Source organism: Panthera tigris, chromosome E1 (assembly GCF_018350195.1).
Source record: "Panthera tigris isolate Pti1 chromosome E1, P.tigris_Pti1_mat1.1, whole genome shotgun sequence".
Classification (NCBI taxonomy): domain Eukaryota; kingdom Metazoa; phylum Chordata; class Mammalia; order Carnivora; family Felidae; genus Panthera; species Panthera tigris.
In genome coordinates, this window is record NC_056673.1 from 28415008 (window position 1) to 28429374 (window position 14367).

General features: G+C 43.2%; 2 protein-coding genes across 2 annotated transcripts; both read right to left on the reverse strand.

The window, feature by feature from the left end:
• Window positions 1-1473: 1473 nt before the first annotated feature.
• LOC102952172 (olfactory receptor 4D2) lies at window positions 1474-2409 on the reverse strand. Its single transcript, XM_007086713.3, has one exon. The coding sequence runs from the start codon at window positions 2407-2409 to the stop codon at window positions 1474-1476; it is 936 nt and encodes a 311-aa protein (XP_007086775.2).
• Window positions 2410-11983: 9574 nt separating this feature from the next.
• On the reverse strand, window positions 11984-14127 carry LOC102951873 (olfactory receptor 4D2-like). The gene has a single exon (XM_007086712.3). The coding sequence runs from the start codon at window positions 14125-14127 to the stop codon at window positions 13192-13194; it is 936 nt and encodes a 311-aa protein (XP_007086774.1). The 3' UTR covers window positions 11984-13191.
• Window positions 14128-14367: the final 240 nt, after the last annotated feature.

Genomic DNA, 14367 nt, shown 5'->3' on the forward strand with positions numbered 1-14367 from the left:
GGTTTTGGAATTGGAACCTGAGACACTGAGCTAGTTGATTGCAGAAAGCAGAATGGGAAAGTCAGGTTTTCAGGCTGAGGCTCCCATCTGAGCCATATATAAGGTGACCGCATTAGGAGGGAGGGAGGGAAAAGAGGAGAGACCAGCTGTGTCAGTTCTGACAGCTTCTTATACCCACAATATGCAACTTCAGAGAGAACTTTAAACCTCCTCTTTTTATTGAAAGTTGTCGGGGTTGCAACCCCTTGCAACTCTAACCATAACCTATTTCTTCTCTTCAACTCTGTCTAACAACCTGATCCCAAAGCCCCAGTGTGATAGTGAAGGAAAGATATGATGGGTGCATGGCAATGAGGTTTAGGAAGAGAGGAAGCAAGGAACACCAGTGAACTGGCGATGGAGGGAAAGCCCAGATGGATGTAAAGACTGAACTGGCAGAAATCAATGCAGGGAGGTAGAGAAGGAAAAAGGGATGGGGATAAAGAGAAACAGAGAGCCAGCAAACTGTTACAGAGCACTGTCTATGCATAAAGTACTGCAGCAGGCCCCAAATGTATCTTTACAAAAATGAATGAATGAACAAATGAATGGATCTTCCCATTCCTGTTTGCAAGAAGTGTTGAGTCTGAAAATGGGGTTTAATGGGTAGATGGCAGGCTCTGATGGTAGTCAGAGTCGTGCAGACACTCCCCTGTATTTATACTCACTCGTGAGCATGTTGCATGGCCCTCTGGAGTTCAGCTCCCACCCTCTCCATGCCTCCCTCACCACACTGAGGAATTGCCACCAAACACTTCCAAAACACCGCTCAACCCATGAAAAAATATATGTCAGGAATAATCATAACAATGACAATAACCCTCACATAGGTTCTATGTAAGGTTGATAAAATATTCTTATACACGTTTTGGATCTTATAACAAATCTGTGAGATTATTGCGACAGATATTGCTTTATGCCAGTTTGGTGAGGAGGAATCCATGAGTTCAAGAGAGGCCAGGTAGCTTATCCAAGGTCAGCAGTCTGGTAACATATGGGTCAAGGGCTCCCAAGCTAAGGCTATGTCTTCAAGGTCTGTGCTTTCTCTAACACTCTGGACACAGGTCAAAAGGGGTGCTGGGAAGAGAAGTCAAAACACATAAACTAGAAGTGCCTTCGCTGGGGGAAATGCCCTCATCACAAGAGGAAACGATCCCCCAAGAAGGGGGAAAGAAGGGTGTAGCTTTCCAGAGTCATGAGAACACTTCTCAGTGAGCAGGGGTTTTAGAAACCTGGCACAAACCTTAGCCACCAAAGGGGACTTTTCCCTTTTTCCCAAAAATCTGAGTCAGTTGCTTAGTTTCAAAACTCACTCACTTCTATGATGACCTCCACAACATATGCACAAGCTATGAAGACAGCCAGCAGACACAGTAGCTTTCCCTCCATTTTACAAATGGAAAACAAAGCCAGAGAGAAGTGACCCACTCATTGTCACTCCCTTTTACAAACCAGCCGGTGCCTCCCTAGTCTCTTCACTGCTGCCTGCACCTCCTGGTTCCTCAGGGTGTAGATCATGGGGTTGAGCATGGGGGTCATGACCGTGTGGCTGATGGACACAGCCTTGTCCATGGAGAAGGGGGTGAAGGGCCGGGCATAGAGGTAAATGCTTGGAATGAAAACCATAGACACCACGACAATGTGGGTGGTGCAAGTGGAAGCTGCCTTCCTCCTCGCCTGCCCAGAGTGGGACCTCAGCATCACCAGGATGACTGAGTAGGAGGTCAGGAGGAGAAAGAACCAGATGACATCCAGCAGCCCACTGTTGGAGATCATGAGGAACTCCAGGAGGGTGGTGTCAGTGCAGGCAAGTCTCAGCACTTGTGGGACATCACAGTAGAAGTTATCCAGGACGTTGGGGCCACAGAAGGGCAATGGGAGCATCAGAGCCAGTTGGGCAATGGAATGGACGAATCCTCCTATCCAGCTAGCCACCACAAGTCCCACACAGAGCTGTGTGTTCATGATGGTCACATAGTGGAGGGGTCGGGAGATGGCAACAAGGCGGTCATAGGCCATGACTGAGAGGAAGAAGACCATGGCGCCTCCCAGAAAGTGGAAGAAGAAGATCTGGGCCATGCAGCCCTGGTAGGAGATGGTCTTCTTCTCAGAGAGGAAGTCCACCAGCATCTTTGGGGCAGTGACAGAGGAGAAACAGAGGTCTAAGACAGCCAGATTTCGGAGCAGAAAGTACATGGGTGTGTGGAGCCGTGTGTCTGAGGTCACCGTGACCATGATGAGGAGGTTTCCCATGACAGTGGTGGTATAGACAAACAGGAACACCAGAAACAGGAAAAGCTGGAGCTCTCGAGTCTGTGAGAGTCCCAGGAAGACAAATTCTGATACCCACGTGAGGTTCCCTTGTTCCATGGCAATTTTCTCCATACACCTAAAGAAAAGGAACCACAGGAACCACAGGAACCACAGGATGCATGAAGTTACCACTTGTCTATTTAGTGCTCTGGAGCTCAGAACTGAGTTGTCCAGGTCTATATGATGGGCATCGTATGTGTAGCCCATATCACTAGGTGCTGATGAAATGGGCTTATCTCTAGAGAGTTTACAGGTTGGTGCTGTAATATACATTCATAAGATATCTTAACGCCATCCAGAGACATATCAACCTGCCTTTCAAAGACAGTGGTAGGGAGACAGTTGGAGTCCAACAGAACATCAGTCAAATATCAAGTTTTCCATTTCCTTAAGATTTGACTTTGATTAAGTTTACTTAATCTCTCTGGGTCTATCTGATTATCTGAAAGTTAGGAATAAAAATACTTTATGGCCTCTTCAGATGGCTGAAGTAGAATGATACATACAAAGTTTCTAGAATAGTGCCTGGAAATAAATGGTAATCACTCTCTGTGTAGCCTCCTCCTCTAAAGACACCCTTTCTTCTTCCCAAAGACATTTTTCTTTAGTCACTTTTCACACAATATTGACAACATCATCATGTTAATGAACTTTTTATATTGTCTGTTTTTCCTCCACAATTCAACCATGTCATCTTACAGACAGATGGTCTCAATTTCACAATATATTTGTGTCCCTCAGTCCCCATCCACGCTCACAGTCGGTACTTAATAAGTGCCAGATGTTGCCTGCTGGGTGGGTGAGTAGGGTATGCAGGTTCGTGCAGAGGAGCCCATGGAAGAGCCCATGGAGACATGATTGAACACCTGGGATATCTGGTCTCCCCCACCCTCTAGCATAGGTGTTCCCTTACTTGGTGAGGCTCCCCAGAACATGTGTGGACACAAGAGGACATAAGGGACTTTCATGCCATCAAGTGATAGGTGACGAATATATTGTTTGAAGAAGACTCCGCTCTTCTGAAAGGACAGCAATTTCAGAAGAGGGTACTGAATCCAGAGGTAGAGGAGAAAGGAAAATATTACAGGAAAAGAAATGGAAATCGATGAAGAATTAAGGATAGATGAAGAGGAAGGGCAAGGGGAGGAACAGAGCAGGTGAAGGAAGGGGAAATAGGAAGGCAGTGGGCCGGGGAGGGAACGGGGCCAAAGCTGGAGAAGGTGATGGAGGTGGAGAGGTCAACGGAAACAGGGTTAGGGGGGCCTCAGTCTCCCATCCTCTCTCACCTGCCTGTGCAATCCAGTATCTATTAGAGAGCTTTCTCTTTGAATTGCTCGCGCCCATTTGCTTTCCCTCAAGTCCACCTTCCGCACAGTACCGCTCACTAGCATTCCTTAGGAGCCACATTGAATCCTTTTTGTAGATCATGTCAGAGGGGAAATGCATACCTGCATATGCACACACACCATCCACTCAGCATGTCATACGAGCTGTCGAAATGAAGCCTCCTTCTGCCTTCCAATTCAGTATCTCTGCATCTGATGAACCACTGTCTCTAATGGATTGTAGTTTCTCAAACATGCCACATATTTGCTTATTTCCATGTTTGTTTCCTAGAATCCTGTTTCCCACCTTCTCAGCCTTAGAAACTACCCACTCAGACATCACCTTCTCTGCCACTTATTTCACCAACTCTCTCCTGCAGAACTACTATTTCTCAGCTTCTTATAATATTTTTAAAAATACCTCGGTTATAGGTTTATCATCACTCATTTGTTCCATCTTCTGTCAACCAAGTATATTATAATTTCAATATCTCAGTAACCCTAGAACTTGGAACAACAACTCTGATATGGCACATGCTCAATAAATTTTGTCAAATTAATGTCTCAAGTAGGCAACTGATTATGTGGAGAAGTTTTGAGTGATTTTACTTATCCCCTGCCTGTACCTCCTAAGGCCCCCTCTACGCCCGGTTGCTAAATTGACTAGGTTTTACGTGCAACCCGAAGCCACTGTTTTAACAGCACATTCCCCCTGAATTACTTCCTGAGGCTCTCCTCACGCTTTAGACTTAGCTACCTTCAAGTCTATGTCACCTGTTTATTCTGCCCACCCTCTAGCAGGTGTTTTCAAGAACCCAACTACTGCTGACCTATTGGTAGGTGAGGAAACCCTCAGTCTCTCACCTTTCCTCAGCCCAGAATGGGAGAAGAGAGTTCAGGTTTTACATCTTTCTGGGGGGGTTCTTTCCATGTCCCTTTGCAGCTTCCTGGTGCCAGCCCATACCCCCATGCACACTCATGGGTGTGACCCTGGGGAAGAGGGCATAATCTCAGGGAGAAACTATTGGGCTCAGGAAGTAGAGCTGGAATGATTCCCACTGGGGACAAGGGAGCAATGGGAGTTGTTAAAAAGTTGCTAAGTCTCTCAAAAACACTAGTTGAGAGGTCTGCCTTGAGGGCAAAACAAAAACAAAAACAAAAACAAAAACCCTACCAAAGACATTGAAAATTGTAGAGATTCATGAAATATAGAATTAGGAGGACAGAGTCTCTGCAAAAGAATTAATATGTCTGAGACTTTTGGAAGGACCCATTTCATAGAGCAGTGGTTCACACACTCGAGCATGCATTAGAATCACCTGCAGGGTGCACTGAAACTCAGCCCGCACAGAGTGTCTGATTGAGTAGGTCTTGTGGGCGCCTGAGAACTGGCATTTCTGACAAGCTTTCAGATGATTCTGATGCTGCTTCTCTGGGGCCGCAGTCTGAGAACGACTTACCTCAGGTTTGTCAGCACATGGACAGTTCTCCCTCACAGCATCACCAACACGACCAGTTTGATATATTAAAAAAAATTTATTTGATATTTATCTTAAAAATAATTTTAATTGATCTTAACTTGGGCAATTCATAGGTGGAAAAATGTTTGTATACCACCTTGGAAACTGAAACCCTGTAAACTTTGTGGGGTTCTTTTTGCCAACCAGACCACAAAGTTGATTCCCCATCCATATCCAATTCTATTGGGCCTTCTATAAAATTCTAGTACTCTTTATTACTCAGTAAGATCTTTCCTTTCATACAAGGACTAGTACAGGAAGTGCATATATTTTCTTATTATGACGAACTGGTCAGAATTGGAATTGCCTGGCTTCCTAAATTTGGTGCACTATGGAAACTTTGATTTCTTAGATAGAATCTCTCTGTTCCACATGAAGTTTCCAAGTTGGTCTGAGTTCTTTCAGTACAAATATTTATACTTAATAAAATGAAGTCCCTCTAGCATATAGAAACACTATGCAAAGCTTTGGTTTCTTCCAACATACGAGAGCTATAAACTTAAAAAGCTATTTCTTCCCAAAATTTAGAGCTATACTCCATTTTAAAATCCAGCTGCTTGTAAAAATAGCCTGTGTTAATGCTGGAAAAGGGAATAGCCTTTATCAATCTCACTAACTATCAGATGTCACTAACTATAAGATAATTCACAGTAACTAATTAAATTACCTAGATTAAATCCTTATGATTCTGATTTACCTCTCAGTGAGAAAGCCCATGTATGTTCTAGTTTATATATTTCTCCTCTCAAGGCACATAAATGTCTGTAAAATGTCTCCTAAACCACATGTCAACCCCAAAGTTGATTCCTCCGTGTGAGATTATGGATGATTTATCTGTTTTAAAATTGATTACACTGTGGCTTATTGCTTTGGAGTTTTGTAGCTGGCCTATTTTGAAAATTCGGTAAATGTTTGTTAGCACAAGTGGAAGTTATCCTTGAAGAGCAGGAGAGCACAGAGAGCATGTCTGGGTCCACCTCTCTGCCCAGTGCTGGGGACACAAATATAAGGCATACAGTTTGCTTTCAACGAACTCACAGTCAAGTGGGGAAAACAGGCTCAGAAACACATAAATGCACTCACATCAAGGAGGAAACAGCTCTATCAGGGAAGGACTCAAAGGTTAAAGGACTGAGCACCTAGCCATGCCTGGAAGAGAAGGGAAAGCTTCCCAGAGGAGGGGACATTTGAACAAAGGGACGGTTCATGCATGTAGGCAGAAGTGTGTTTCTGGCAGGAAGAACAGAGGCCCAGGGATGAAATGGCACAGCATCTACTCCAGGAACCCCGAGCACCTCAGCAAGGCCAGAGCACAGGGCAAGTGGTGGGGGATGAGGGAGGAGAGGAGGCAGGGATCAGACTCTGGAGAGCTTGGAAGAACCAGGTTAATGAATTTAGATTTATCTAACAGGACATGAGAAGCCAGTGGAGAGCATGATGCAGGAGAGTGACCTACAGATGAAGGCCTCCACAGCCACAGGGGGAAGGAGATGAGAGGGTGGATGGAACAGACATGGGGGAGCTGTTCCTCCATTTCTTCACACCCCATCTTGTTTCAGCAAAGACTTAACCAGGGCAGTAAGGGCCTGTAACTTTGCCTGTGTCCTCGACTCATCCCATCCCAGCTTCAAAACACTTAAAGATGTGAGGAGAGTGAAGGGAAGAGAGGATAAAGGAAAGGAGATGGGAGATATGAAAAGAAGGAGGAGGGGGCATCTGGGTGACTTTGGCTCATCTCATGATCTTGTGGTTGGTGAGTTCAAGCCCCGCATTGGTCTCTGTGCTGACAGCTCAGAGCCTGGAGCCTGCTTTGGATTCTGTGTCTCCCTCTTTCTCTGACCCTCTCCCACTGCACTCTGTCTCTCCCTCAAACATAAATAAACATTAAAAAAATTTTTTAATTAGAAAAATTAAAAAAAACAAAAACAAAAGAAAAGGAGGAGAGAAAAAGGTGATTCAGAAAAATCAGGGAGTCAAAGCCAATGAGCCAGGTGTGGCCATGGCCCAATGATATCAAGACACCACCTGAGTGACTCTGTGATGCTCTTGGCCTTTCCCTCATGAGCCAAGATGGACTCCACGGCTTCAATAATCATGTGTGTCCTCACACACTCTCATTCAAAGGCTAGAGGGAAGCAAAGGGGTGTGGGACAGTTTATTTTTCCTCCTACATCTCTGGCCTTTAATCATGGAGGAAAAATCTTTCCCAAAAGCTCTCTGGAAAACACACTTTTTGTAGTATTTGTCATTCCTGGATCACATGAACATGTGAGCGCTCCTAGCTTTAAAGTGTTCTGGCAAAGTGAACACCTATGAGAGGGACAACCAAGGGAGAAGTGGCTGGGGATGACTGTTGGGTAGGCACCCAAGAGCAATGTTATATTCATATAAAGCACCTAGGAACAGGAATGAACATAATGGGCCAGAGGCAAAAGGATCTTGACAATGATGCAAAGTCTCTCTTACACAAGAAAATTCGTAATAGCAGAGGTCACAAACTCAGATGTGAGTAATGTACTTGAGAGAGGGATGTCAGGTAGGAATCTTTCTATACTAAGAGGTACTGAGGCTCATCACCCCAGTGCAAAATTCTCGCATCTAAGCCAAAGACAGAAAATCAAGATTTTTTTTCCTTTGGAGAAAAAGCTCTGGAAAAATAGACCTTTATGTGTTGTCACTTGGGGGTTCTTCAGGGGTTCTACCTGAACCCCTGAAGTGAAATCTACACTATACATAGAGGTACCAATTAGCATTGTATTGCCTTACTCTTAAATGCAGATAATCGAAGATCACCAGGAGTTTAAGGAAGACCACCAACAGAAAGGGCAAACGCAAAATAAATAGAAAAATAAATGAGAAGAAAAAATAAATGGCCTGGGAAGCAGAAGAAAACTTTTTTTAATCTCCAGTTTATATAATTAGCATCCTTTGAGAGAAGCAAGAAGGTAGAGTAGCCATAACATAAGAACAGGATGGCATGGACAAAAGTCACAGAACAAAGAAGAGTTCTTGGAAATTAAAATGTGTTGACAGGAATGAAAACTGTAATAGCAGAATTTGAAAATAGAGTTGATAAAATCCCTTCTGAATGTAGAATGAAAACATATTTCGAATGGGGTGTCCATAGGATGTGACCCAGTATGGGCTGTCAGAGCCTGGGTGTCCCCTCCTAGGACCTGCCCATTGTGGGTGTTAAAGCAAGGTGAGGAGAACATCACTCAGTGCAAGGAATCAAAGCTTCAAAGGGATGAGGTGCGTGTTCATGCAGGGGTTCAGTCTGACACCAGGACTTGGAGACCAAGCAGGGCGAGGAGGATGTCCACATGGGGGACATTATGAGGTGAGATTTTTGGAGCATGAGTAGTGTAAGAAGCTGACTGAGTTGGGGGGCTGGCCTGCAGTGTGATACCAAAGCCCAAGTGCAGTAAGGAAATGGATCTGGTATGGGCAGTGGGTTGTATAGAGGGAGATAAATTAAATAAATTAATAAATTAAGGATAGAGTGATGGCAGAGTGGGGAACTCCCAGGACTCATCCCTCCAAAGAAACATTGAAAAGATGTATATACCAAAGAATAGAATTGAGAGTCCAGGAATAAATTCATACATTTATAGTCAATTGATTTATTTTTTATTTTTATTTATTTATTTATTTATTTATTTATTTATTTTACAGTCAATTGATTTTCAAAGAACTCTTCAATGGGGGAAAATAGTCTCTTCAATGAATGGCATGAGGACAAGTGGATATCCACACAAAAAAGAATAAAGTTGGATTGCTACCTTATACCATATACAAAAATTAACTCGAGGGGCGCCTGGGTGGCTCAGTAGGTTAAGCGTCTGACTCTTGATTCAGCTCAGGTCATAATCTCACAGTTCATGAGTTCAAGCCCTGCATCAGCTCCCTGCTGACAGTGTGGAGACTGCTTGGGATTCTCTCTCTCCCTCTCTCTCTGCCCCTTTCTGGCTCATGCTCATGCTCCCTCTCTCTCAAAAATAAATGAATAAACTTAAAAAAAAATTCAAAAAAGACCTAAATATAAGAGCTAAAGTTATAAAGCTCTTAGAAAACTAGAGTAAATCTTCATGACCCTGGCTAAATCAGTGAGCACTCCCAGCACCCAGATAGTGACCCGTAAACACCATTCTTCACCAAAATTGCTTTTGGCAGGACTGTTTAGAGAGATACTTGATTCCAGGGCCAGAACAGGAAAATATAAGATAAGCATGTGCATGACACTGTGCCAGAAAGTAAGGATGTGCTTGAAAAAGCACCTTGAAGAGACTCCAACTGGCCAACTCTGGGACAAATTAGTAACAGATTATAACTCAATTGATTAAAAAAAAGGAAAATACAAGTCCACACAGATAGAAATAAACAAAAGAATAAACTGCAAGTTTGATAAAGAACCAGATATTGACATAGTCTCAAAGTACCTCCTCACAAAATATTTACTATTTTTCAAGAGAAAATGATAACAAAGATGAGAATCCTAACAAACACCTCCTCAGTCAAGTAATCGAAGTGATAGGGCATTAGTAATGAGACAAAGCAACATCAATCGCACCTCATAACATGCAATAAGAACACACAGCATGGCTTCTGGGATGTCCTTGAAAGAGTGACCAAAATGCATCACCTGAAGCTAATCACCCGAAATATCAGCCAAATCCAAATTAAAGGACATTCTACAGAATCACTGGCCTGTAATCTTTGAAAGTGCCAAGATAACCAAATTCAAGAAGCTCTTCCAGATTCGAGATGTCTAAAAAGACACAACAACTAAATGCAACATGTGATTTGGATCCAGCTTCTCTTTCTAGATGACTTTACTGTGATATTTGGCAAAACTTGAATAGAGGCTGAAAACTGGATTCTAGCAACATATTGTTACTGCAACAGTGTTGATGACTGTGTGGCAGTATCATAGGAAAACATCTTTGCAGAAAATGCATGTTCAAGTATTAAGGAATGGTGAGCATCAGATCGGCTACCGATCCTCAAGCTTTCAGGAAAAAACAGTCCTTCTACTACACTTGCAACTTTTCTATAAATCTCAGATTTTTCAAGAAGTTAAAATTTGTTTAAGTTAAGATAAAAGAAATATGTAGAATATCTTTCTGTCCTCTGGGTAAGAAGCAATTTTTTTTTTAAATTAGAGATCAATGAGTTCATATTGAAATGAAAGACTAATATATCCAACTACAGTAAAATTAACACCACAGACAGAGACAAATCACAAACTGGGAGAAGGTATTGTATATAACATAACCAACAATTGATCAGTAATCAAATTATGTGAGAATTCCCACATTCACTAGAAAAAGTTAAGAGAAAAATTAACGAAAGGCATTCACAGGAAAAGTGAAAGCAATAAAAACATGGAAAGAACCATTAGGGAGGAGAGAAATGCAAATGATTACAGACTACAGAGAAAATATTTTTTACCCATGAAACTGGCAAAAATTAAGATGTTTCAGAATATCAACTGCTAGAAGGATGTGAATTGGTGGGAACACTTAGACACCACTTATGGACGTGTAATTTGGTACAACAGTTTTGGAAAACAATTTGGCACCGTTTTGTAAAGTTTTGTTTTTGAAGATCTTAAAACCTAGCATTTCCATCTCTCTCTCTCTCTCTCTCTCTCTCTTTCACTCTCTCTCACTCTCCTTTTATAGAAAGAGCAAGAGTGGGGGCGCCTGGGTGGCGCAGTCGGTTAAGCGTCCGACTTCAGCCAGGTCACGATCTCGCGGTCTGTGAGTTCGAGCCCCGCGTTGGGCTCTGGGCTGATGGCTCGGAGCCTGGAGCCTGTTTCCGATTCTGTGTCTCCCTCTCTCTCTCTGCCCCTCCCCCGTTCATGCTCTGTCTCTCTCTGTCCCAAAAATAAATAAAAAACGTTGAAAAAAAATTAAAAAAAAAAAAAGAGCAAGAGTGGAGGAGAGGGGCAGAGGAAGAGAAAGAATCCTAAGCAGGCTCCACACTCAACTCAGGGCCCAACACAGGGCCTGATCCCAGAACCCTGGGATCATGACCTGAGCCAAAATCTAAAGTCAGGACGCTCAACCGACTGAGCCACCCAGGCGTCCCAGCAATTCCAGGCATCCCAGCAATTCTATCTCAAGGTATAGCCCATAGCTCCTCAACATGGCAACTGGAGACAAATAAGGCAATATTCAAAATAGCACTGTTTTCAATAGCAAAACAAACAAACAAACAAACCTGGAAACAACCCAAATAAGCTTAAAAATATAATGTTGAGTGGAAAAAGAAGTAAATCCAAGAATATTATGTCCAGTAGGATATTTTCAGAAAGCTCAAAATAAAACAAAACAGAATCAGTATATTTACTGATTATGTAAAAACGTGATAAAAGTATATTTACTGATTATGTAAAAACGTGCCATCCTATTGTAAGCAATAGGATGGCAAATGCAAAATTCAAGAAAACAGTTTCACTGGGGAGGAGAGAGTGAATGTGAGGCAGAGGACCCTGTGGGTAGGTATAAGTTACTGGTAACTTCTATTTCTTAAATCAAGTAGTCTTTCTAGGAGCTCTCATAATGCTATAATGTTCTAGAACTTACATGTATTTTACAGATAATCCTTTGTTTGTAACAATCATTATTCTACACTGAAAATGTAATGCAGAAATAATCTGGACATTCATGATATTTTCAAATTTGAAAATAAAATAAAATCATCAAAAAAAAGACTGGAAGAAAAAATATTTACATGGTTTCCCCAATGTTTTCTCACATGATTTTTTATTTGATTCTTATAATAAATTTGGGAGGTTTGGAGGTCAGATAATAATTTAAGCAAATTTATTGAAGAAGAAGTCACGAGGCCAAGAGAGGTCAAGTGGTTCATCCCAGGTCATCATCAGTTTGGTAAGTTATGGGTTAGAGATTTTCATTTAAAGCTTAACCTCTAAGTCTTGTGCTATTTCCACCAATCCAGACTCACACCAAAACAGAGTATTGGAAAAAGGGGTCAAAATAAAGAAAATACAATGCTCTTATGGAGAAATGGTGTCATAATAACAGGAAACTGTCCACCAAGAAGGCAGAAATGTGTGAGAGTGTGGCTTTCCAGAATGTTCCTATGAGAATATATCTTACTGTCATAGAAGAGTTCAAATCATCCATCACAAATAAAAATAAGAATATTTCCTTGAAGACATGCCCCTGAATTTATGCTCACTCTCTGTTCTCTGTTTCATTCATGGGCATGCTGCATGGCCCTCTGAAGTTCAGCTCCCACCCTCTCCATGCCTCCCTCACCACACTGAGGAATCGCCACCAAACACTTCCAAAACACCGCTCAACCCATGAAAAAATATATGTCAGGAATAATCATAACAATGACAATAACCCTCACATAGGTTCTATGTAAGGTTGATAAAATATTCTTATACACGTTTTGGATCTTATAACGAATCTGTGAGATTATTGGGACAGATATTGCTTTATGCCAGTTTGGTGAGGAGGAATCCATGAGTTCAAGAGAGGCCAGGTAGCTTATCCAAGGTCAGCAGTCTGGTAACATATGGGTCAAGGGCTCCCAAGCTAAGGCTATGTCTTCAAGGTCTGTGCTTTCTCTAACACTCTGGACACAGGTCAAAAGGGGTGCTGGGAAGAGAAGTCAAAACACATAAACTAGAAGTGCCTTCGCTGGGGGAAATGCCCTCATCACAAGAGGAAACGATCCCCCAAGAAGGGGGAAAGAAGGGTGTAGCTTTCCAGAGTCATGAGAACACTTCTCAGTGAGCAGGGGTTTTAGAAACCTGGCACAAACCTTAGCCACCAAAGGGGACTTTTCCCTTTTTCCCAAAAATCTGAGTCAGTTGCTTAGTTTCAAAACTCACTCACTTCTATGATGACCTCCACAACATATGCACAAGCTATGAAGACAGCCAGCAGACACAGTAGCTTTCCCTCCATTTTACAAATGGAAAACAAAGCCAGAGAGAAGTGACCCACTCATTGTCACTCCCTTTTACAAACCAGCCGGCGCCTCCCTAGTCTCTTCACTGCTGCCTGCACCTCCTGGTTCCTCAGGGTGTAGATCATGGGGTTGAGCATGGGGGTCATGACCGTGTGGCTGATGGACACAGCCTTGTCCATGGAGAAGGGGGTGAAGGGCCGGGCATAGAGGTAAATGCTTGGAATGAAAACCATAGACACCACGACAATGTGGGTGGTGCAAGTGGAAGCTGCCTTCCTCCTCGCCTGCCCAGAGTGGGACCTCAGCATCACCAGGATGACTGAGTAGGAGGTCAGGAGGAGAAAGAACCAGATGACATCCAGCAGCCCACTGTTGGAGATCATGAGGAACTCCAGGAGGGTGGTGTCAGTGCAGGCAAGTCTCAGCACTTGTGGGACATCACAGTAGAAGTTATCCAGGACGTTGGGGCCACAGAAGGGCAATGGGAGCATCAGAGCCAGTTGGGCAATGGAATGGACGAAACCTACCATCCAGGCTGTCACCACTAGTGCCACACAGAGCTGTGTGTTCATGATGGTCACATAGTGGAGGGGTCGGGAGATGGCAACAAGGCGGTCATAGGCCATGACTGAGAGGAAGAAGACCATGGCGCCTCCCAGAAAGTGGAAGAAGAAGATCTGGGCCATGCAGCCCTGGTAGGAGATGGTCTTCTTCTCAGAGAGGAAGTCCACCAGCATCTTTGGGGCAGTGACAGAGGAGAAACAGAGGTCTAAGACAGCCAGATTTCGGAGCAGAAAGTACATGGGTGTGTGGAGCCGTGTGTCTGAGGTCACCGTGACCATGATGAGGAGGTTTCCCACGACAGTGGTGGTGTAGACAATCAGGAATACCAGAAACAGGAAAAGCTGGAGCTCTCGAGTCTGTGAGAACCCCAGGAAGACAAATTCTGATACCCACGTGAGATTCCCTGGTTCCATGGCATCTCATCCATACACCTAAGGAAAATGAACCATAGGTATACATGCATGAAGTCACTTTTAGTGCTCAGGGCTCAGAGTTGTCCAGCTCCAGATGATGGAGCCTCATGTGTAGACCATATCACTAGGTGCTGATGAAATTGGCTTGTCTGTGGAGAGTTTACAAGTTGGTGCTGTCATATGCATTCGTGACATATCTTTAAAGACATCCAGAGACATATGCAACCTGCCTTTCAAAGA